The 25359-nt window shown below is 42.8% G+C and overlaps 1 protein-coding gene across 7 annotated transcripts in view; it reads left to right on the top strand.

Annotated features, from left to right (window-relative positions):
* wdpcp (WD repeat containing planar cell polarity effector) overlaps positions 1 to 25359 on the top strand; it is a 173408-nt gene that overhangs the window by 83537 nt on the left and 64512 nt on the right. For all 7 annotated transcript variants that reach the window (XM_068044232.1, XM_068044233.1, XM_068044230.1 and 4 more), the window contains 4 exons: positions 3318 to 3506; positions 10836 to 10959; positions 12874 to 12937; positions 18188 to 18290. In XM_068044232.1, the coding sequence (XP_067900333.1) occupies positions 3318 to 3506; positions 10836 to 10959; positions 12874 to 12937; positions 18188 to 18290 (480 nt within the window). The remainder of the gene's footprint in view (positions 1 to 3317; positions 3507 to 10835; positions 10960 to 12873; positions 12938 to 18187; positions 18291 to 25359) is intronic.

Genomic DNA, 25359 nt, shown 5'->3' with positions numbered 1-25359 from the left:
TCTACTAACCATGACGTTAGATTTTTTCCCCCAATTGGCGAAAAAGTTCTGTTTTTAGTTTCTCCTTTTTTTTTTAATATATATATATATATATATATATATATATATTATATATATTCTTTTTCTTTTGGGCCTCCTTATCTCGAGAGACAATGGATACGCGCCTGGAGGTGGTCAGTGGTTTGTGAAGCAGTGCCTGGAGTGGCTATAAAGACCAATTCTAGAGTGACAGGCTCTTCCACAGGTGCTGCAGAGAAATTTGTTTGTCGGGGCTGTTGCACAGTTGGCTCTCCCCTTGCGCCTCTGTCTTTTTTCCTGCCAACTACTAAGTCTCTTCGACTCGCCACATTTTAGCCCTGTCTTTATGGCTGCCCGCCAGCTCTGGCGAATGCTGGCAACTGACTCCCACGACTTGTGATCAATGTCACACGATTTCATGTCACGTTTGCAGACGTCTTCAAAGCGGAGACGTGGACGGCCGGTGGGTCTGATACTAGTGGCGAGCTCGCTGTACAATGTGTCTTTGGGGATCCTGCCATCTTCCATGCAGCTCACATGGCCAAGCCATCTCAAGCGCTGCTGACTCAGTAGTGTGTACAAGCTGGGGATGTTGGCCGCCTCGAGGACTTCGGTGTTGGAGATACGGTCCTGCCACCTGATGCCAAGTATTCTCCGGAGGCAGCGAAGATGGAATGAATTGAGACGTCGCTCTTGGCTGGCATACGTTGTCCAGGCCTCGCTGCCATAGAGCAAGGTACTGAGGACACAGGCCTGATACACTCGGACTTTTGTGTTCCGTGTCAGTGCGCCATTTTCCCACGCTCTTTTGGCCAGTCTGATATATATATATATATATATATATATATATAATCCTGTAGTTTTTCCAGAAAGTATGTGTTGTGCTTTTAAGGCTGGAAAAGGATCAGTACTGCTTTAAGGCAACCAGTTCCAGGGACCGTGAGTCAAAGCATGCATTCTCGTTGCCATAGGATACAGCCACTCAGAGACTGAGGTTAAATATACATTGCTGCGGATTGACGTTTGAAACTAGCTGAAAAGACTGGCTTTTGAGACACAGTTAACAGACACAGACAGACTTCTGGACCAGCATGAACCTAACAGAGTTCTCTGATAATTTAAACTGAAGGAAAATGAATTTTAGACTGATCACTTTTTCACCCCTCAAAATTCTAAAGCCAAATTGATTCATTGAAGTGTTTGTGAGTTGTTGATCGGCTGAGATCATCGCTGGACAAAAGAGAAGTTGAAGTTTCAGATGTTGGACATTTTCTTTTTCCCCCATCGGACAGCTGTGAGGACTTCAAGCAACCTTGGACTGTTCCACATTGGAAGATTCCACTTTGGCAGGAGCGTAAATCTGCAAGGACACTAATTTTTCTATTTTAAATGTTGGTTATATCTTAGTTTTCTTTAATTTGGAAAGTTTAAAGTGATATATTAGGCGATCTGTGGAGTGGCGGGACTGATTTGACAGTGCGTTGCTCCCACCACAATCAGAATTATATATCTTGATTGGGGTCTTTGTCATGAGCAGTCGGTCAGTCAAGAATGTGTGCAATCCAAAAAACCATAGAACTTTCAAGCCATTTGATCCATGATGTTCATGCTGAGTCTTTGCTAGAGCAATCCACAACTCCAGAGAGCTGTGAAAGTCACCTCCAGGCTTAAGCAGGTACAGTATCAACTGAGGTTGGAAAGGTCGATGAAGGATATCGGAACAAGATGGGTAATGTGATTAGGATTATTTGCTGTAGGAGTAAATATTGATGGAACTTTTTAGGGTGAATGGCTTGTTTCTGTACTGTAATTTCTATTCCTTGCTCAGTGTGTGAATTTATTGCATGGAGATTTGTACTGCAGACCCACAACTTCTTATTGATATGTGGAACCCCATTGTGGTAGAGCCTGGAGACTTAATATACAAACAAGTTGATGTCAGATTGAATCGATCTACAAACTCAATAGTTAAATCCCCAGCATGTGGTGATCTAACAGCCTAACTGTAGCATACAGACCGCAGTGTAAGCATGGACTTCTGCAATTCATGTCCCAAAGAGCAAAATTGAGCAGGGCTAGGGAGGAAAAAATGATCACCATGTCTAAAATCATTGCTCAGTTGGTTGTCCCTCCTGAATATAATGTTTAAACTATTTTTAATAATTCCAGAATTAATGAAGTAGTTTTATGCGCACACATTATGACATCAGGATTTCACAATAGGAATGAGTTCCAACTAACTTGGATCTACTTTTTGCGGTGCCGGTATGATTTGATCCTGCAAACTCAAAGTGAGCTCGGAAGCAATTTATTCCAAGTCCAGTTACTGGCCTGTAGATGTGCTGCACTGCTATCTTTCATTACTTCTTTTAAACTCATCTTGAAAATAGTTAACTTTTTTTATCACAGTCTTCCATTTCTACATTGCCAAAGGCTGTTGTGGGCAGCTGCATTGTGTTCTGAAGCACTCCATTAATTACAGTTGCATGTTTGATCCATTTCTAGATGCTGCCCATTACAAAAATGATAAATCACCTGGTTACCTGTGAGGCATACTGCTTTCTCTAGGAGCCTGCGTAGCATTTTTTGCTCTCCCTAGTGGTTTGGCTCATGCCTGTTTCCCAGAAATCTAGATTTTACTTCATATTGCAAGCACATTTCATTTCACTTTTATTGCCAGCAGGCTCTGAGAAGGGATTTAGAGTTCGAGCTGCTAATTGCCAGCTTGTAATTTTAATTGGACTGCTTCCCTGGGCACTGTTCTTAAATCAATTAGGCAATGAGTTGTCTGTCACTTCATTCTCCTGTGTAGGTCATTTGGAAGCTCACCACCCACAAGAGGTCAAGCACCCAGATGGAAGAGTATTGACATCTACAATTAACGTCTCTCACTTTTTGTGATTCCTGGTACCTGATTACCTCAAACATTCCAAAAATGTAATGACTGAACTTTTTTTCCTAACAATATTGCATTGTTACAAGTCACAAGACTTGTGTGACTAGAAATGATGTGCCAGTGAGTCCTGCTCTTCTGCCATAGTTACAAGGTTAAGCAGCATTCTGATTAGTACTCCTTGTTACTAAGATCAAATAAATTCTCAGCATCAATCGACTCCTAAATAATTAACCCCTTATGTTAGTGACCTAGTTGTTAGACTGAGACTGACATAATTGCCTGGACCTACAGTATTTAATTCAGTGGTTTCGCTCAAATTAACATCAGGCTGAGGCATTTGTAATTAATCATAATTGTCCTGTAAATTGTCTTACTTCAGTAGTGCATTTTCTTCTTATGATAGGTGCCATATTGAGAGGACAGCTGGGTCCCACTGAACTCATCCGCCAATATATTCGTTATGAGCAAATCGATGAGGCCATTAATATCTTGTGTGGCATGAACTGGAACACTGTGGGCCCGCAGTGCTACACTTGCCTCATTGCCGTTGTGGATCACCTCCTTAAACAGAAGCTTACACCAGAAAGAGAATGTGAGATATGAATCAAATACTAAATTAAGTGCAGTATTCTCCAGTTGTTAGCGGGCCTTGCCCTTGTCTGCTAAAACTGTTCACTATCCCAGGTTCATCATGGAATGCAAAGATAACCCCCTGGCTTTTTTCTACTGCATACCATCTTCTTAAACCCCTCTCCCCTGTCCCTCCATCCTCACCTCCAACAATAAGTGTGAGGAGCTCATGGACTTATTTATCACTAAGATCAAGACCATCCAATCAGCTGCCTCTGCCATGTCCCTCCCTTTCACTAGCCCATGTGGCCAGACTTTTTTTAATGCTCCCTCCGCCCTAGCCCTGAACTCGCATCTTTATCTAGTTTCTCTCCTGTCTCTGAGCTCATCTTGTCCATGAGACCACTTCCTGCTCCCTTGATCCTATTCCCACTAAACTGCTGACCACCCAACTCCCCCTCTTGGTCCCCATGTTAGTTGATATTGTAAATGGTTCTGTCTCTTCAGGTGTTGTCCCTCTCTCCTTTAAATCTACCATCATTACCCATCTCCTCAAAAAAAAACCCTTGACCCCACTGTCCTTGCAAACTACTGTCCCATCTCCACCCTTTCTTTCCTGTCCAAGTCCTTGAACGTGTTGTCGCCTCCCAAATCCATTCCCATCTTTCCCAGAACTCCATGTTAAATTCCCTCCAATCAGGTTTCCACCCCTGCCACAGTACTGAAACAGCTCTTATCAAAGTCACAAATGACATCCTTTGTGACTGTGACAAAGGTAAACTTACCCTCCTCCTCCTTCTCGACTTGTCTGCCGCCTTTGACATAGTTGACAACACCATTCTCTTCCAACGTCTCTCCACTGTTGTCCAGCTGGGTGGGACTGCTCTCATCCTGTTCCATTCCTATCTATCTAATCGTAGCCAGAGAATCACTTGCAATGTCTTCTCTTCCCACTCCTGCACCGTTACCTCTGGTGTCCCACAAGGATCTATCGTCGGTCCCCTCCTATTTCCCATCTACATGCTGCCCCTCGGTGACATCGTCTAAAAGCACAGCGTTAGTTTTCACATGTACGCTGATGACACTCAACTCTACCTCACCACCGCCTCTCTCGACTCCTGCACTGTTGTTAAATTATCGGACTGCTTATCTGACAACCAGTACTGGATGAGCAGAAATTTCCTCCAATTAAATATTGGGAAGACAGTAGCCATTGTTTTTTGGTCCCTGCTCCAAGCTCTGTTCCCTGCCCACTGACTCCATCCCTCTCCCTGGCAACAGTTTTAGATTAAACCAGTCTGTTTGCAACCTTGGTGTCACATTTGACCCCGAAATGAGCTTCCGACCTCATATCCACATTATCGCTAAGACTGCCTATTTCCACCTCTGTAGCATTGCCTGACTTTGCCACTGTCTCAGCTCATCTGTTGCTGAAGGCTTCATTCATGCCTTTGTTGTCTCTAGATTTGATTATTCCAAATGCACTCCGAGCTGATCTGCTACATTCTACCCTCCGAAAAACGGAGGTCATCCAAAATCCAGCTGCCAATGTCAACTCGCACCAAGTCTCATTCCCCTATCAGTCCTGTGTCCACTGACCTACACTGGCTCCCGGTCAAGCAATGTCTTGACTTTAAATTCTCTTTCTTGTTTTCAAATCCCTCCATGGCCTTCCTCCCTCTTCTCTATAATATCCTGCAGCCCCACAACCCGCCAAGATATCTGCACTTCTCTAATTCTGGCCTCTTGAGATCCCCGATTTTAATCGTTCCACCACTGTGGCCGTGCCTTCAGTTGCCTAGGCCCTATGCTCTAGATTACCCTCTCTACATCTCTCCACTTCTCTACCTTGCTTTCCACTGTTAAGACACTGCTTAAAACCTACCTTTTTGACCAAACTTTTGGACATCTGACCTAAAATCTCCTTGTGTAGCTCAGTGTTGTATTTTGTTCCAGAATGCTCCTGTGAAGCACCTTAGAATGTTTTATTACATTAAAGGGGCTATATAAATGCAAGTTGTTGTTGTTTAATGCAGTTCTTCAGTTTCTCTTTGCGTACTGCAAGGGTTTTATGCATGTTGAATAGGGGTCTCTTAATTTTTAGTGTCATCTTGAAACTCCTCTATGCCAGTGGATTCATGTGACGTGAGCTCAGTAACAATAATAACTTGTTTTTATATAGTACCTTTATATAGCAGGCACAGACACGATGAGCCGTGGCTTCTTTCTGTGCCGTAAACCTTCTATGATTCTAATGTAGTAAAACTTCCTAAAGCACCTCACAGGAGTGTTAACAAATAGAAAGTTGACAGAGCCACAGGAGATATTAGGATAGGTAACCAAAAGCTTAGTCAAACAGATAGATTTTAAGGAACGTCTTAAAAGAGGATAGAAAGCTGGAGGAGCAGAGATGTTTAGGGAAGGAATTCTGGAACTTGGCGCCTAGACGGCTGAAGGTACAGCCGCTAGTGGTGGAGTGAAGGAAGTCTGGGGATACACAGGTTCTTGGAGGATTGTAAGGCTGTAACAGTTTACAGCGATAGGGAGGAGTGTGGTCATGAAGGGATTTGAACGTGCGGATGGGAGAATTTTAAAATCGAGGCATTGGTGGACCGGAGGCCAATGTAGGTCCCACATACCTGCAAAGGGTGTTGCCCAATTGTTGCTTAAAGCAGGCTACTGGAGATGCATTTATAGACCCTCACAGGAGGGGAGGGAGTCGGCAGTTGGGGGTGGGGTGTTGGTGAGGGGGAGGAGTGGAAGCTGACAACAGTCTTGAGATGTGCACTGGAGACAGACGTGGACTGCAGCTCTTCCTGACTCCACATTCAGGTAAGTATATTTCACAAAACTTGGAAGTTCTAATATCTGGACCACCACAACAGGCAAAATGGGCTGTGGTTTAGTGTCTGACATGAGGGAGTTGGGGAACCTCCAACAATACAACACTCTCTCTCTACTAAGCTGGTGTCTCAGTCTAAATTATGTGTTCAAGTCCTGCAGCAGGTTTGAATCCACAACCGTCTTAATTCAGATGTGCGAATGTTACCATGTGATTAATTTTATGTTCAACAATACAATACATTAAGTTGAGAGGGGAGGTGAAGACGAAAATAAGACTGGCAAAGAGAGAATATGAGAATAGAATGGCAGTCAACATAAAAGGGAACACAAAAATCTTCCACTGACATGTAACTAGTAAGCGGGTAGTAAGAGGTAGAGGCCTGCTTTAGGTCGGGAAAAAGAACCCGACTCGGACTTGACCGAACCACAGCAGGCCCGAGCCTGACCCGGCCCGAGTCCCTCCGGTTTTGCCCCGAGCCCAACGCGACCTGAACCCGCCACTACTCGGCCCAACCCGAGCCCGACTCGACCATCCCTTTACTTACCTTCCTGACACCGAACCTGCAAGAAGCTGCAGAGCATGCACGATGACGTCATAGTGACGTCACTTGCTCACTGCACAGACTCAGTTTCGTCCCGGACTCCCAGCTCAGGTAAGTTTTTTTTTTTTTTAGCTTTAATACTTAACCGGCAGACCGCTTACCATGCGTGTCCGGCCGGACCCGACCCAACTCGATCTGGACTCAGCCCGACCCGAGCCCGAAAGCCGGCCCCAGAAGATGGGCCCCATCCGACCCGAACCCGACACCTGTCTTCGGGTCCCGTCGGGTTCGGGTCAGGTAGCAGGCCTCTAGTAAGAGGTAGAGTGGGGACTAAGAAGGCAATAGATGCTTTGAGGCACAGAGCAAAGCTAATATACTTAATGAGTACTTTGTATCAGTGTTTACTAAGGAAGAGGGATCTGACAAAGTATCAGTAGAAGTGGAGAGAGTCGAGGCAATGGATAAGGTAAAAATTGAGAGTGAAGAGGTAATGGAAAGGCTGGCTGTGCATCCCAGGTTGCTAAAAGAAGTGGGGATGGAGATGGCGGAAGGGCTTGCCATAATTTTCCAATCTTCCCCAGATATAGGGGAGGTGCCAGAGGATTGGAGAGTGGCAAATGTGACGCCCTTATTCAAGAAAAGATGTACAGACAGTCTAGCCATTACGGGCTTGTTTAACATCAGTGGTGGGTAAGGTTTTAGAAGCAATAATCAGGGGAAAAAATCAACAGGCACTTGGAGAGATTTGAATTAATTAAAGATAGCAAGCAGGGATTTGTAAAAGGCAGATCATGCTTGACTAATCCAGTTGATTTTTGATGAAGTAACAAAGAAGGCTGATGAAGGGAATGCGATGGATGTTGTCTATATATGGATTTTAAGAAAGCGCTGGTTAACAAAATTGAGGCTCATGGAATCGGAGGGCCAGTGTCCAATTGGATTAATAAATTGGCTCAAGGACAGAAAATAGCAATTCGTGGTAAATGGTTGTTTTTCAGATCGAAGGATGGTGGACAGTGGTGTTCCCCAAGGGTCAGTGCTAGGACCACAGCTATTTTTGCTTTTTTTTGTTCATGGGATGTGGGCATCGCTGGCTAGGCCAGCATTTATTGCCCATCCCTAATTGCCCTTGAGAAGATGGTGGTGAGCTGCCTTCTTGAACCGCTGCAGTCCATGTGGGGTAGGTGTTGTTCGGAAGGGAGTGCCAGGATTTTGACCCAGTGACAGTGGAGGAACAGCGATATAGTTCCAAGTCAGGATGATGTGTGACTTGGAGAGGAACTTGCAGGTGGTGATGATGCCATGCATCTGCTGCCCTTGTCCTTCTAGGTGGTAAAGGTCGTGGGTTTGGAAGGTGCTGTCTAAGGAGCCATGGTGTGTTGCTGCAGTGCATCTTGTAGATGGTACACACTGCTGCCACTGTGCATCAGTGGTGGAGGGAGTGAATGTTTGTTGATGGGGTGCCAATCAAGCGGGCTGCTGTGTCCTGGATGGTGTCGAGCATCTTGAGTGTTGTTGGAGCTGCACCCATCCTGGCAAATGGAGAGTATTCCATCACACTCCTGACTTGTGCCTTGTAGATGGTGGACAGGCTTTGGAGAGTCAGGAGGTGAGTTACTCACTGCAGAATTCCCAGCCTCTGATCTGCTGTTGTAGCCACAGTATTTATATAGCTGGTCCAGTTAAGTTTCTGATCAATGGTAACCCCCAGGATGGTGATAGTGGGGGATTCTGCGATGGCAATGTCATTAAACATCAAGGGGGGAGATGGTTAGATTCTCTCTAATTGGAGACAGTCATTGGCACTTGTGTGGCACGAATGTTACTTGCTACTTATCAGCCCAGGCCTGAATGTTGTCCAGGTCTTGCTGCATGCGGGCATGCAGTATCTGTTGACCTCTTTCAAGTTGTTGGACCAGGTAGGGTTGACCAACCCTCCCAGATTGGGGCCTGGGTCTCCTGAGTATTGCTGCTCATGGCCTGGGAGATCTGTTTAAATTTCTGTTCCTGTCACCCTCACTGTTGCAGAGTGCCAGACCAACTGGTGTGTTGGAACAATAGAGATCAGGTGAGAGGAGAGAGTTGAGGAATCTGGATTGGGGGTGGGTGGAATTTGGAAAGAGAAGCAGCCTGAAGAATGGTATTTGAGGAATGTGGGGGGAGGGGTGGTTGGGGTCCAAGGTAGAGGGAGACTGCGAAATGGCATCTTAGGGGGAGAGGGGGATCCTGGGGCCTGGGGGAATTGGACTAGAGGCGGGGCTGAAAGGGAGACTGAGCAATTGGTTGGACATGGGGATCAGTATTTTCTGCAGAGCCAGGAGCAGCGGCAACAACTTGGAGAATGGGAGCGGCACAGTGGCGCAGTGGTTAGCACCGTAGCCTCACAGCTCCAGCGACCCGGGTTCAATTCTGGGTACTGCCTGTGTGGAGTTTGCAAGTTCTCCCTGTGTCTGCGTGGGTTTCCTCCGGGTGCTCCGGTTTCCTCCCACAGCCAAAAGACTTGCAGGTTGATAGGTAAATTGGCCATTATAAATTGCCCCTAGTATAGATAGGTGGTAGGGGAATATAGGGACAGGTGAGGATGTGGTAGGAATATGGGATAAGTGTAGGATTAGTATAAATGGGTGGTTAATGGTCGGCACAGACTCGGTGGGCCGAAGGGCCTGTTTCAGTGCTGTATCTCTAAATCAAAAAAAAATCAAATCACTGCCAAAGAGGAGCAACCAGTAAATGAATAAGTGAAACCTAGGGGGCTTACTTTCGGTTAACAGGGATGGAGACTGAGGATTCCCACAGGGAAAAACCAAGGGGGAAGGAAGATTCTTGAACTGACCACATGTGACTAGTAAGGCAAACCACACCATCATTTAAAAGCAAAGGGATACATTTTTAAAAAGATGGAATACAAAATCCTGGAATTTCCCCTCTCCCCATCTGTGGATTCCACTCCCCCTCTCCCCATCACTTTGTTCTCCCCTCTCAGTTTCCCCTCTCCCCCTACCTCAGATTTTACATTATTGGTTTCCCCTCTTCGCTTGCTCACAGGTGACCTCCTAGTTTTCGAAACTTCTCTCACAACAGCTGGATTTTTGGAGGGTTTTTAGGTTTTATTTTTAGTGTTTTTAGTCAGATGTCATGTTGAATGTAGTTAACTATTGGCCAGAACACCAGGGATAACTCCTGCTGCTTCTTTGCAATAGTGCTATGAGTTCTTTTACGTTCATCTGAGAGGGCAGATGGGGCCTCGGTTTGACATCTCATATGAAATTTGGCACCTGCAACAGTGCAGCACTCCCTCAGTACTACACTGGAGTGTCAGCCTTGATTTTTGTGCTCAAGTCCTGGAGTGGGACTTAAACCCACAACCTTCTGACTCGAGCTGAGAGTGCTACCCACTGAGGCACAGTTGACCCCCAACCCAGTAAATTGGTAGCAAATCAGTTTCCATTTTGAACATCATTTAATATAATATGATGGATTCTCTTCAGATGAGTGTTCAGCAAAGAACATCATTTAAACCTAAGGAAACAGGCAAGAGAATTGAAAAAGTTGCAGTTTAGTTAAATAACTCAAATATTTACATAGTTTATTCATGTCACTTTTATAAGGCTCATCAGGCTCACACTTAACTCCTAGATAGTTTATTTTAACTCCAACTAAAATTGAAGAAGCTATAATTGTTGTGCCTTTTATCACTAGCTGCCATTGTGATGAAAATATAGTAAAGATGGCCAGAGATTCTGCATAGGGATCAGTTGTTACCTCTCTTTTAGAAGTAACAATGCATTTGGTGTGTGGCCTGAGTCAGCCTTGATTTCCATTTCACACAAAGTGTAAAAAGATGTCTGAAATAAGTCACCAAGGAAGGTGTATATGGGTTGATAAGTTTTAAGCACAAATTTACTGCAGTAATTTTGATGGTTTTGTTGCAAGTTTCTTTTAAAAATGATGCTTTAACTCTGCAGCACAACTTGAAGCAAGTCTTGGAACATTTTATGTCCCTGCAAGACCCTTATCTGATACAACTGTGTTAGAATACAGGGATCCGATCAGCCGATATGCCAGGCGCTTTTTTCACCATCTACTCAGGTGAAGAATACTAATATTCTTGTTAATTTTGTACCTGTTTTTGCTTGTTATTTTCATAAATACTATAGAGTAGAAAACGCAAGGGGCAGATTTCACCTTTATAATGTGGGTACAGTGGAAGATCACAACATTTTAACACTTAAAATAAAGGTGAGTTTTAGTTTGTACCAAACCAGTTGTGTCAGAGGTGCAGTGAGCTTTAGTAGAAGATCCAATTCTAGGATGTGTTTGTTAAGCTTGTACATAGGAATTCATTTGTTCCCAACTTAGAAACTCCTGGTCAAACTTGTGAATTATGTTATTTTTGTCCAGTTTGTTTATTTCATTTATGATGACTGTAGAACACAATCTTAAAAAAATTAAAGGAGAGATTCTCCATTACTGATGTCTTTGAGGCTTTTGTGCCACATCACTAGAGCAAAGCTAGCCTGTACTGCATGAACTAACTGACCCTAATTTCATCCTGTCAACTTGTTTGAATAATTATTCATAGCTGCCTGTGCAGTTTAGCCCTGTGTAGGGAACAAGCTTAATGGGGAAAGTGGAAAATGTGGCCATCAAGTCCAATTAAAGGGATGTGCGCTCTTAAAGGTAAGTGGCTATGTATGAAGAGAAGTAATATTCCAGCCTTTATCAAGTTTCCATATGAACTTTAGATAATGCCAGCCTTAGCCAAGGCAGTGGGAGGGATAAATGTCAGGCATTAATAAAGTGAAAGGAAGACTAATGTGGAGTCACATGACACATTCTTTGGGGAAGTGACGGAATAATACAGCACCTGTTTAATGGATGACAACTGGATGTGCAGGCACATGAGGTGAGTGCAGGGAGATTTGCCCTCTTTGACACTTCAGGACATCCTCCCCAGAGAACAGCATTGTACCATCCAGGCAGCTAATGGTAATCAAGCTCAGCACTACGTACATGACCCGCAGGTTCTAGGAACAGATGCAGCAGCAAACGACACAATTAAAGAAATCTCACAAGGAAAGACTGTGCAATATTAGCATATTTTTCAAAAACAGCCCAAGATTGTATAGCATAAAGTTTTGACTGTCAGTCTGTTCCACTTTTACAGCTCACCCATGCAAGCATCATATAACAGTGCTTTCATTGCATATCCACACCTCATTGGGTACACTTTCAAGATGCAACATACAGTTCAAAATCTTGCCATACTTACATCTTCCAAGGCCATAATATCTCAAGTCTTTGTAAAACAACCTAGCTGCATGATTGTTCATGTTAGCTGCATGAAACATACACTTGCAGGCGCCAAGGTTGGCTTGCAAGTTGTACATGTTTATCACTATGCATCTACTCCTTCAACTTCCAGCATCTCCACGGTACCTTCCTGCTTCCACAACAACAGGGCAGCTTGAGAGTACTACTGTGTGCAATTAGATTAGATTAGATTAGAGATGCAGCACTGAAACAGGCCCTTCGGCCCACCGAGTCTGTGCCGACCATCAGCCACCCATTTATACTAATCCTACACTAATCCCATATTCCTACCAAACATCCCCACCTGTCCCTATATTTCCCTACCACCCACCTATACTAGTGACAATTTATAATGGCCAATTTACCTACCAACCTGCAAGTCTTTTGGCTTGTGGGAGGAAACCGGAGCACCCGGAGAAAACCCACGCAGACACAGGGAGAACTTGCAAACTCCACACAGGCAGTACCCAGAATCGAACCCGGGTCCCTGGAGCTGTGAGGCTGCAGTGCTAACCACTGCACCACTGTGCCGCCCTAAATGCGACAGTACAGGAACTATCTATACTTTTAAATGTTAGATTATTCTGTCGATCACTGTGTCATGAAACTAACTTGAGATACCTCACTCTTTTGCATGTTGATGAAATTCTACACAGTTAGCATTTTTAATAGTTTGCTCTATTTTGACAGGTACCAGAGGTTTGAAAAGGCTTTTCTGTTAGCGGTAGATATATGTTCACGAGACCTGTTCATGGTGAGTCATTTCCTGTAAATTTCTGTGTCACCTGCTAGTTCCAGGTCTGGTGCTATTGTTAGCATTTGTGTTTTTTAAAGCAGATTGGTGTCAGACAGGCTACAGGGCAAACACACTTATGTACACCGAGTCTTTATGAAATTGGTCAATAGTTCTTCCTTGTCCTTTTGACTTATTGACAATTTCTCACCATGGCCATGTATTTTGCTGATCACAGTTCAGACATGTGGACTTTTATCTTTTTTGTGCATGATGCATGTAGATGACACTTTTCAGTCTGACAGACAATATTGCTAGTTCACTCCCTGAAGAGGTACAGCTGCAGCAACCAAAATATGGGGTGGAGCGTGCTTTGGAAACTGAACGCTTTCAATATGTCAGCCTAGCAAATGATAAAAGTCTCTGCAGGTACTTTTCAAACAAGAAAGCTAAAGTACAAACTCAAAGGCTTTGACACTTAACCCTTTTTTTGGTCCTCCCATTTAATTAGCTACAGAAGTAAAATTAACCTGTGCAGAAAGTCTAGTGTGAAACCCAGTATGCGGTCCTTGTTTCCAGAGATCTTGCACTACAATGCCACAGTCAGGTTGGATGGACAAAGCTGATAGCACTTTCCTAAGTCTCACAGCATGTATCTTCTGTGCAGAAGCTTTGATTGTATATAAAAGCATGAAAAGAAAAGGCCATGTTTGGCAGGGGGGTGGGGAATCTGTGCCAGTGTCTGCTGTTACATAACAAAGACATTCTATATGTTTTTCTGCAATTCTAGAAAATATTTTACTGTTAATTCTACAATATTATAAAGTTCTCTTGGGTATCTCGAGGAATGATTCCTCGGTTCAAAGAGAAGGCCGTGCAATCTGTGTCAATTGTTCTGTCGTTATTTTTTAAAATATCATTCAACAAAGTATAAAGTATTTTTGTCATTGTAACTAGTTGCACTCAAAGCTGTCCTGATGGCTTCCCACTTGGAAAGTAAAGCAGCTTGCTGTTGGTATCGCAACAGCAACAACACACCACAATTTGAAAGGGATATTTGCACCTTAATTGCTATTTGTTTTTGGTGATTTATTCACTTTTCTTTCTGGGAGTTCTCCTTTATCATCTACCTTTAAACTAAAAGGATAGGCTGGAGGTCTGCTGCTCAGCATCCGCCATGTCACTTTAAACCTAGCCACTAGTAGGCATGAGAGATTCAGCCCGTGTGATTTGTGTTTTAATTTGACCTCCTTGGCTGTGACCTCACCAGAATCTTCACTGGAGTCAAGACCACCCTGTTCTCTTAGTTCCAGCTTTTTAACTTCAAATTCCCTTCCTTCTCTTTCTCTTTGCAATTCTAGTTCGTTTTTTTTATTGTCGATTCTTTTTCTAGTTCAAGTTTTCTTATTTCTATTTCTTTTTCCTTGTCAAGCTACCTCGTCTGTAACTGCATTTTAGCTGATTTAACTGCACTACCCTCATGTTTGCTTTTTTCTGCTTCCAGTTGTAAACGTTGTGCTATTACTCCAATTATGTCTGCTTTCTTAGCTCCTGTTTTTAACTCTAACCCCAATTTTGCTGCCAATGCTATTAGCTTAACCTTGGTTAAGTTCTGCAAATCACTCGGGGTTACATCCTCCATCCCCAGAAAAGTCACAGCAGCTTTAAAGACATTCCAGTGGTGTAGACTTTACTCTATTACACAAGAAACCTGGGTTCTTTTATTTTAAATTTTTCAATTATTATTACCCCACTTACAATTGTACATCGTCGGCGTTGGGTTTATCCCGCACAAAGCGCCCAATTATATGGTACGACCGAGGTGGGAGGAGTGCACTGTTTATTCTAGTTCCACTTCTCCACAGGTCACAACATATATTTAAATTTCCCCACTTAACTGATATGGTCAATCATAGACTCTATTTTCCCAGAATAAAACGCACCAACGAGATTTCTTTAATAAACAACAAAATTATCGGTTTATTATAAAACCAGTCTTAACCAATAATGAAGTAAAACATACACACATAGATTGAAATATTAAAGCCCCTTATTTATTTTAGACACACTCACTCACTCACACTCACTCACTCACCTCACTCACTCACTCACTCACTCACTCACTCACTCACTCACTCACTCACTCACTCACTCACTCACTCACACGCACACACGCACACACGCACACACGCACACACACACACACACACACACACCAGTTAACCGGAAAAATAAGAGGAATTGTTGTTTATAGCACTGATACAAAGAAAACAAAAAAAAAACTTGTCCTTGGTTTTGGTTTGGCGTCCCAAATGCATATAGATGGCTGTCACTGGGATCTTCCTAGAACAGTTTTTTCCAGGTGATGTTGAAGTTCAGTTTGGGTAGACTTTCCAAGAAATGCAGCTACAGAGGCTTCAGATAGGTCTTACAGCAGAAATGTGGCAACAAGACAGTAACATTCATTTACAAGCCATGTCCAGGAACCTTCTAGTGACTTTGTTTAAGCTCAGCATCACTTCAAGATTCCAGATGAATCAATGTCCATAATTCAAATAGAAGTCCTTAAAACATATTTTACAAAAATAAAGAAGCAATCTCGTAACATTAAGTAAAAACTGTCATCACAATTATCCTCCACTTCTGGTCGTTTGGTAGTACAGAACTTGAGAATTGCTGAAAATAGCGACATGTTGTCAAAGCTTTTCGACTTGCACTCATCAGGACAATACACATTTTCGGCCCTGAAAAGTGCCCAGTCTACCTCAAATCACCCTGGAAAGGTAATGTATCCCAAAAAATTTGAGCAACAGGTAAAGTTAGTTGTTTCACACTGCTACTATGCAGTAGCAACACATGTGGTGTTCACCACTAACAGGATTCTGCCGTCAAACCAAAATGACATCCTGCCTATCATGCAAATGAATAATGTGATATATGAATGTCAATGCCAGTGTGATGCTAGGTATATAGGCCGTACATCCCAAAGACTGGCGGATCGCATCAAACAACATGTCCCTTCTGCTGTTCGCAACGGGCAAGGTACAGGCCGTACCCAACCAGCCTGTGCTTGCAAAACTCAAAACACAGCATCCAACATTAAATGTGATTCCGCGATTGGACAACATTTGCTAAATAATCCACAGTGTGCTAAGAATTATGCTGACAACCAATTTAAGATTGGCAGTAGCGCTTGCAGTGTGGTGCATTTGCGTGTACTGGAAGCTACATAAATTAATACACAGGGCCCTGTACTTTGCAGACAGAAATAACATGTACACACATTGCGCCTGTTTCAGCTGAACAAAATAAGTGACAGCCTTTCGCTGGTTCATTCCTCAGGGCAATACCTTGACCAATCAGAGTCAACCTGCCTGGTTTAAATTTCAAACGAAGCTTGGCAGTTAACTATCAGTCACCGTAAACTGGTGCATCCTCCATGGCGACGCCTCTACCAATCAGAGTTCACATGCCAACCAATCAGCACTCTCTTCTCATGCAGTATAAGTTGTTGTTTTCCCTTACATTGGTTATTCTTGCATATTGTCCTGATGAGTGCAAGACGAGAAGCTTCGACAACATGTCTCTATTTTCAGCGAATCTAACTTTGTTTGAGTTCTATGAATGCATAGATGGTACAATGCAGAATTGTATTAATTCCAGGTAAAAAGTGAATGGGGATGAGTGTGAAAATGTGTTTTAAAATTTTGTCATCTTCTGTTTTTTTACACTTTGTAATGAAACGCATTTAAAAATGGCGTTTAATTTCTCCAAGGGTGGAGGTGTTGTGAGATTGCTTGTTTTTTTTGTAAAATATGTTTTAAGGACTTCTAGTTGAATTATGGGCATTGATTCATCTGGAACCTTGAAGAGATGCTGAAGAGTCACCAGAAGGTTCTTGGACTTGGCTTGTAAACGAGTCTAACTGGAAGGCACCTGTCTATGGATAATCACCCAGCAGGGGCTCTTTTTGATTTGGGGAGATGTTTACAAAGAAATGACAGGTCAAGATTTAGAGAGGTCAGGAGGCTTGACTTCTGGAATGTTTTTAGTTTTAGTTTGAATTGTTACAACAGACAGTTGGTTTTTGCCTGCCGAAGAAGACCCAGCTCATCTCTCTCTCTTGAAAAGAAACCTTGCATTTCCAGTGTGTCCGTTTCCTATTTACAACTATATTTGAAGAAACCCTGTGTATCGAATGTGTGGGAACTGAAACCTTGTTGCCACATTTCTGCTGTAAGACCTATCTGAAGCCTCTGTAGCTGCATTTCTTGCAAACTGATCTTCAACATCACCTGGAAAAAACTGTTGTAGGAAGATCCCAGTGACAGCCAACTATACGCATTTGGGACGCCAAACCAAAACCAAGAACAGGTATTTCACCTAAGTGTCCTTTTTTTGTTTCCTTTATAACAGTGCTATAAACAACAATCGCTCTTATTATTCTGGTTAACTGGTGTATGTATTTATGTGTGTGTGTTTGTAGGGAGGGGCTAAGATAAATAAGGGGTTTTAATATTTCAATCTATATGTGTATGTTTTACTTCATTATTGGTTAAGACTGGTTTTATAATAAACTGATAATTTTGATGTTTATTAAAGAAATCTCGTTGGTGTGTTTTATTCTGGGGAAAATATGATTGTATCGGTAAATGGGAAAATTTTAATATATGTTGTGACCTGTGGAGAAGTGGGTCTAAAATAAACAGTGCACTCCTCCCGCCTCAGTCGTAATATTAAGGACTTGGAATAACGCTGTCACATAGGACTTTTCTGAGCCTTCCTTCCTAGGGCGGCGCAGTGGTTAGCACCGCAGCCTCACAGCTCCAGCGACCCGGGTTCAATTCTGGGTACAGCCTGTGTGGAGTTTGCAAGTTCTCCCTGTGTTTGCGTGGGTTTTCGCCGGGTGCTCTGGTTTCCTCCCACCACCAAAAGACTTGCAGGTTGATAGGTAAATTGGCTATTATAAATTTCCCCTAGTATAGGTAGGTGGTAGGAGAATATAGGGACAGGTGGGGATGTGGTAGGAATATGGAATTAGTGTAGGATTAGTATAAATGGGTGGTTGATGGTCGGCACAGACTCGGTGGGCCGAAGGGCCTGTTTCAGTGCTGTATCTGTAAATAAATAAAATAAATAAATTTGCACTAATTTAGAAAACTGCAGTTTTAAAATTTGTCTTGCCTGTGTGGATTAAAACCAAAAATAGTAAATAGCCTAATGCATTTGAGATTTACTGAACTGTTTGCTGTTTTGTTTTGAATTCTAAAGGACATTTATTATGTGGCTTTGGATAAGGGTGAATTGGCACTGGCTGAAGTGGCTAAGAAGAAAGCTAATGAGGTTGATGCAGAAACAATAACAGCTGAAGTTGGTAAGAGTTAATTGTTAATTCTTTCTAAACAATAAAGCATTTTTATTTAGATCAGTCTTTTTTAAAATGCCTCAAATGTAGATCCAGTAACATTGATTAGAGTTGGCAGCTAATTGGCTTGAAGATTCATGAAAAAGATTTATCAGAATTCAAGTTGTGTTTTACAGCTGTAGCACAATATGCACTGTGAAAGTCTATAAACATTTTTGTAGCACTTCATTTTAAGTAGGTAAATTGTGTCCTTGCTGCTATACCATCCAACTCAAAGTATTCAATATTATTGCATTATGGAATATCAGTAAAATGATTATGATGGAAAACATATGTTAGCTGGAATCTATAAAATATCTTCAAGAGTCAAGTGATACACTAATATAACAGGAGACCCTTGAAGCCCAATACAAGCATCCTTTGCAGTCCCAGCAGTACCGGGGAGGACCTCTTGTAATGGGATCTGTTTCCTTACTTCTCAACCCTATTCAAGGAGCTTCCCTCTTCTCTGCCTTCCCTGCTCAAGAGGATTAACTGCATGGTTTTGGGTGGGGTGGAAAGTGTAGGTATCGCAATTGGGTGGCACAAGCTGGATGGACCAGAGTGTCTTTATCTGTCCATCATTGTTCATATGTCCCTTCTAATAGAAGATATGGGGGGCAACTTTCAAATTCAATGGGGGTAAATAAAACTGGTGGTGCTGGGTTGGTCACCCACTTTACACCCTGCCTGATTTTCCTGTTCATTTACTTCCATAGAAGCCTCCGAGCCAATAGCCACAAGATTTACACCACTGCCTAAATTAATGGGAGAAACTATTCTGAACTAGCAAACCAAGCCCTTACTTCCAGTTTACAAAGAGGGTACCACAAAAAATTCAGGAAACTCAAAGAAAAGATGCATTTCCTCCTACCATGCTCTGAAATAGTGCTAAAAACATGTGCAATGCAAAGGAAAAATGGCCGTGAATCCTTTACTTTCATTTTTCATCTTAAAAGCATATCACCAACACTTTCTTGATAGATTTTCTGGCATTTGCAGCTGACGGTGCCTGAAAAGCACACAACGATGAACAGTACGAGCACGTGGTTGTCGGAGCACTCTGCCAACAGATTTCCTCTTATTAGCACCAGCTGGTAGTTTGTGAATTAGAATTCAGTTCGTTAAATAGATCTGGAATTAAAAGCTACTATCAGTAATGGTGACCATGAAGCTATCAGATTGTCATAAATCCCAACTGGTTCATGTCCTTTAGGGAAGGAAACTTGTAGTCCTTACCCACTCTGGCCTATGACTATGTGGTTGGCTCCTAACTAACCTCTGAAATGGACTAGCAAGCTCCTCAGTTGTCAGCTCACCACCACCTTCTCCAGGGAGCAACACCCATATCCCGTGAATGAATAAAAAAAAAAGAGGGACAGATCGCCACCAGAAAAACCTTTCCTGCCTCCTGAACTGCCATTTGTTTGGAGCTTAAAATGGTTGGTTAGTATTTGTCAAGAAAGGGCTTCATTTTAGCTTTTTGAATTTTAAAAATGCTGTGTCAGAACATATTGCTGAAATGCTGCTAATCCCTTACATTTTGTAATGATGTCCATGATCAATACTGTCCCAATCCTCCTGCTTTTGTGATGTGGTTTTTGCTGGGGGCAGATTAGGGGAACCAATCACAAGTCCCCTTGGCAGCTGCAGAAGAAATTTGCCTAGTCCAATCCTGAGCCACTAATAACTGTTCCTCCACCACAGTATAAACGTCCTCCCTGACAATATGACTAGTGCCTGCCTCCTTGAATATAAAGAGCAGGCTCACAGCCAAACTGGCGCCCTCCTCTTATTACTGCACCATTGTGCTTCACTCCCACAATTTATTTTCTTTCATCTACTAATTGTGCCCATGGTGATGTTCATTTATCAAGGCAGATAGCAGTGTCTATTTAAGAAACAGTTCTGTTGAAGCTGTAGAAATTCTAGTTTCTTCTGTCCATTTACAGGAGCCAAACTGCAGATTTATCTGGTTACTGTATGAGAGGAGTACTTCCTCGGTGTTCAGAAAGATCATGTTTATCGTACCCAAATTCTAAAGGCCACAACCTCTGTGCAACTCCTGACCCTCTTCGCATAACCGTCACAGAGATCATCACTGAGAACTGCAGGCATGTGTCCATAACAATCACCATCTTGTTTAACAATCATAACTGATCAAATCCCCTGCTGGTTTGGGCGTGCACGTGGCAACAGAGGCTTGAAAATTAGCGTAATGATAGGTCAACAGATGGATGGTAATGCTTTGTTCATGGATGTGAGAACTCAATTTCTTAGATGGTCGCAACTGAAAAAGACAGAAAGTCAACTTGAATATAACAACAAGAAACATTTTTATTTACAGAAATTCATATTAGCTGGAGAAACTTGTCAATTTATGCACAGCAAGGACTTCCAAACACCCATACTTAATGGCCAGATAATCTAGTTTTGGTGGTGTTGGTTGACAGAAGAATGTTGGCCAAGACCCTGGGCTGTTCGAGAGAGGCCGTGTCATGTTTTTAATCCATCAACATGGCAGCCAGGGCTTTCGTTTAACAACCCAGCCAGCAGGTAGTATCATCGACAATGCAACATTCCCTCAGCATTAGACTAAAGTATCAGCCAAGGTGAGAGTGAGGTCTGAACCCACTGAGAGGGCTACTAGCAGAACCAGGCAGACATTTACATAAGCATGCACACTGCAGAAGGTGAACACAGTGGGGAGAAGTTGGTCTGTGTTGCACCTATTTTTGGATGAAAATTAGAGTTGCGTGGACCATTTCCCAGCTGCAACCTCCTATGCTTGATCGCCCCAATTTGACAGCTGGCAATTCCTGTGTCTGGAGTACCTGGCTAAAATGAGTGTTAGGTTCCTTGAATATGTTAAATAGGTGCCAAAGGCCTGTTTTGGGACCTGAATGGCAAATTCATCAAAAAAATTGGGCCTACAGCAGCCTTAATGATACTGCTGGAGGTCACTGACAAACGGGCAATTTGTTCTCCCAGTGGCTCCATAGCAATACTGTGGAGTGCTACCAGTAAATGGTGAAGCAAATGGAGGGAAATGCACAAAAAGTCAGAGTCAAACGAATGGAGTATTCACATTGGAGGTAATATAGACCTGTAGGACATTGTAGCAATTAAGTTGGTCAAGGCCATGAAGGAATTTCAAGACAAGGGCAAGAATTTCAAATTTACCACATTGGGGAAAGGGAGCCAGTGCAGGCCAGCAAAGACAGGTATGTTGGGCAAGCAGGACTTGTCATGGGATAAAATGCGTGCAGCAGAGTTTTGGTCCACATCAGCCACGTCACCAAATTGCTCTTCGCCTGCATGTTCCCTGAGGTTTGTGCTTCTGCATGCTGATGTGTTTCTCAGTTGTGATAGTGTGAATCATGCAGCACATCACTTCTTTAGGGCTCCCCTGTGATCCAGGCAACACAATTGCTTCTTCCAGACTGCAAATCACTGCTTAGTGAGCATCTTGGCTTTTGGCATTGGCTCCAATGTAGCGTTCCTTTCTCCCACTGGTTGTCATGGTAATCGATGGCACCAGCCCAGGTCAAAGTGAATCGCCAGAAACAGGCCTTAACAAGCTTAAAATGAAAGTAAGAAAAATATTCTGCTGAAGATTTTGGCTTCACTTTGGAGCCAAAGGAAAATTTTTCATTATTGTTCCTGTTATAGTCTCAATGTCTGGTTGTTGTCCGTCAGGTTTAGCACCTATGGCCGTGGGCAATAAGCCAAAAACCCAGCAGAGCAAAGAGCACCAGATGGTGCGAAAGGTTAGATAAAATGCAGTATTTCCCAATTCAAATGAACATGAACAGCTTAGACTGAATTTAAATTCTTTTTATGACCAATCTACTACCACTAAACTGATTTCTAAGTATATTTTTCTTGTAGCAGGAGCTTGATACTTTCTAATGAGGAAGCTAATATTTTTATTTACATCGCACTTTGATAAATAAGTAAGATTTAATGAAATGGATAGTGGTAGAAATTGGACTTCATTTATGGGCACAAAACAGCTGGAACTAGGCCCAGTTTCTAGACCAACATGATGTGCCCAATGATTCGTGAAAAACGTCTGACCTGAAATTGGATTGGGTCATATTCAGGTGTCACTGTTGGCTGCCTAAAACAGATGTTGGGCCCCTTACATCTGCCAGCTTTAGGTTCCCTCACAGAAATTGGGCAGTGCTGAGCTGGGCAGGGACGCTGTTGGTAAGTTTTTTTTTTTAAACCTTCCTTTGAGACCAGGTGCTTCATAACTCTAGAACTCCTGGAATCATTACCACCACCCCTCCCCCCCCCCACCCCATTTCCTGCTCCGGACCCTGGGATTCCCCCCGCCCCACCGGGTCCACTACCAATGAGGCAAGGGGCCCAACATAAGTCCTCTGCAAAAGTGAAAACTGCCTTTGTAGGCAAGACAGGCACTGACCCTGACACCTCACGCAAAAAATGTTAGAGGTCGGCCTTTGGTCTCCTGGTTGGGTGTGTGCTGTCTGCAAAGCCCTGACTTTGGGTCCAAAAAAAGACCTAAACAAAATTTGATCCGAAATTCTTAATGTTATACTTCTGACAGTGTCATGAATTTGTAGTAGATATGTAGGTCAGTAGATATGAGCACAAATTCCCCCACTTGAGTCACCAAACTAGAGCTTCCCATTCTCCTTATCGCGTATCTGTGCACCAACAGACCTATTGACATGCTCCCTCGCTAGCCGTGTTTTCACTGGGATATTGGGTGTCCCTCTAGTTAGTTCTAGCTGCCTTAACTCCCTTTGGAAAGCTCTTGCTTTTTCCACTGCATCCTTTTCTCCCCATTCTTTCTCCCTTTCTTGATGCTCACTCTCTTCCTCTCTGTGGAAAGTTTTTTCTTTTTCTTGGAATTTTAATTCTAGTCTCCTCTGTTCTAATTGTATTTTTGCTAACATTACCCTGTCTGTTTCTGACTCTGACCTTGTTTCTGAATCTTCAGGTTCAAATGAAAAATGGTTGGCCACGTGTCTTAGGATTTTAGATTTACTAGCTTTCGAATGGAGAGTAATCCCGAGCTGCCCAGCTTAATTCCTCAATTCTTCAATAGATAGGGCATTTAACCTATCCCAAGTTGCTTCACACTGGCTTAGGAAGGTACTGGCCTTGATTGTGGACATGTTAGTACACTAGCAGCAAAAACCACAAGAAAACCAGTATTGAAGTTTTTAAAATTTTGATAGGGATCAATTTGGTTTCCCACTTCAAATTTCTCATTTGTCTTTGGATTGCGATCATGGACTTTAACCCCCAAATTTCTATTACGTCCAGATGAGGAGGGGTCACAGTCGCCCCTCTTGCCTTTCCGCTTATTTGACCACAGCAGGGTTTATTCCTTTTTTTAAACAGTGGTTGTGCTTACCACCTCGGTAAGTGTTTTACCTTTCATCTTTAATGTGATCGTGAAGGAACCAATTGGACAGGTTTTCTTGAGTTTAATCAAGAAAGAGGTGAGTTTATTATACTTAGCAATCTAAAACCAATCTAGAAAAAATAATAAATTTACGCTACACATTCACATGAGACTCACACGCATATAGATTACAGAGGGAAAAGTAGATTTTGTGGTTGGATTAGAGTCCAGAATAAATGGAAATGATATACACAGTCTGTGAAGTTGGATGATTCGGTGGTCTTTCGGATGAAGCTGCATTCTTGAAGTCCTTGGCTGGTCAACGTGCACTTGGTGGCTGGCCTGCTTGACTCGAGACTTTCTTGGAGGCAGACTTGTTGGTGGCTCTCTTTCCCTGGTCTCTGACTGTAGCAATTTGTAGGTTTTGATTGTCCACAGTTGCAGGTGGGGTTAAAACTTGTGTTATCTACAGAGAGAGAGAGAGAGAAAGGTACACAGCCTGCCTGCTGCTGCACAATCTAACTTACTGCCCACCTATCTTTGTTCAAGGAAACTTGCATCTTTCACAGAGATGGGCAGATGGTCACATGGTGGCCTCGGTGTATTTACTGGAACCTTCTAATGATATTCAAGGTTCGTAATTGGCTCCCCAAGCCCCAGGATGCCAAAATTTACACTTGGAGGGGATTTGCTTTTCACAGTCAAGGTGTTAGGATTGTCTTGAATGTTGTGCTAAAGAAGCAATATTGGGTAATGCAATCACTTAGAACAAGCCATTGTTCTGGGTCCATGCTGCCCAGAACTCTGTCTCTAGGTGGGTCTTCGGAATATGAAAAGGTGTTTCAGATGCAAATTGCGGTGGCCATCTTGGCTGCTAGTTTTGTAAAAGATAACTGCAGGATTTTTTCAAGTAAAAGTTTAATGTATGTTTCCAACCGATGAATTAATAATCCCTCATTTGGCATATCGTGTTTTTTTGACACACAATACATTGAAATTTTAACAGTACTTAAAGGGAACATTACAGTATAGGACACTACATTCAATTTTGCTGAAAACAGTGAGTCATACTAAATGGTGGTTTTTCAGACTGAAGGATGGTAGACAGTGGTCAGTGCAGGGACCACTTGCTTTTTTTTTGCTGTATGTAAATGACCTGGATCTTGGAATACAGAGTAGAATCTCAAAATTTGCCAGTGAGGTGTGGCAAACAATGAGGATGATATGAACTGCCTGCAACAAGATATAGACTAGCAGCGTGGGCAGAGAGGTGGCAGATGGAATTTAATACTGACAAGTGTGAGGTAATGCATTTTGGCAGAAGGAATCGGGAGAGGTAATATATACTTGATGGCACAGTTCTGAAGAATATCCAGGAACAGAGGGAGCTGGGGGTGCATGTGTATCAACCTTTGAAGTTGGAAGGACATATTGAGAGTGTGGTTTGTAAAGCATATAGGATCTTGGGCTTCATAAATAGAGGCATTAAGTACAAAAGCAGGGAAGTTATGCTGAACCTTTGCATCCAGTACAAGGATGTCCTTAAAGCCTCCCTGAAAAAATGTGACATCGCCACTGATTTGTGGGAATCTCTTGCCCGAGACCGCCCAAAATGGAGAAGAAGCATCCGCAAAGGTGCCAGCCAGTTCGAACAAC

The sequence above is a fragment of the Heterodontus francisci genome, chromosome 13, assembly GCF_036365525.1.
Source record: "Heterodontus francisci isolate sHetFra1 chromosome 13, sHetFra1.hap1, whole genome shotgun sequence".
Lineage (NCBI taxonomy): Eukaryota > Metazoa > Chordata > Chondrichthyes > Heterodontiformes > Heterodontidae > Heterodontus > Heterodontus francisci.
Note: the sequence above shows the minus strand (reverse complement) of the source record. Positions and strands in the feature narration are given on the sequence as shown.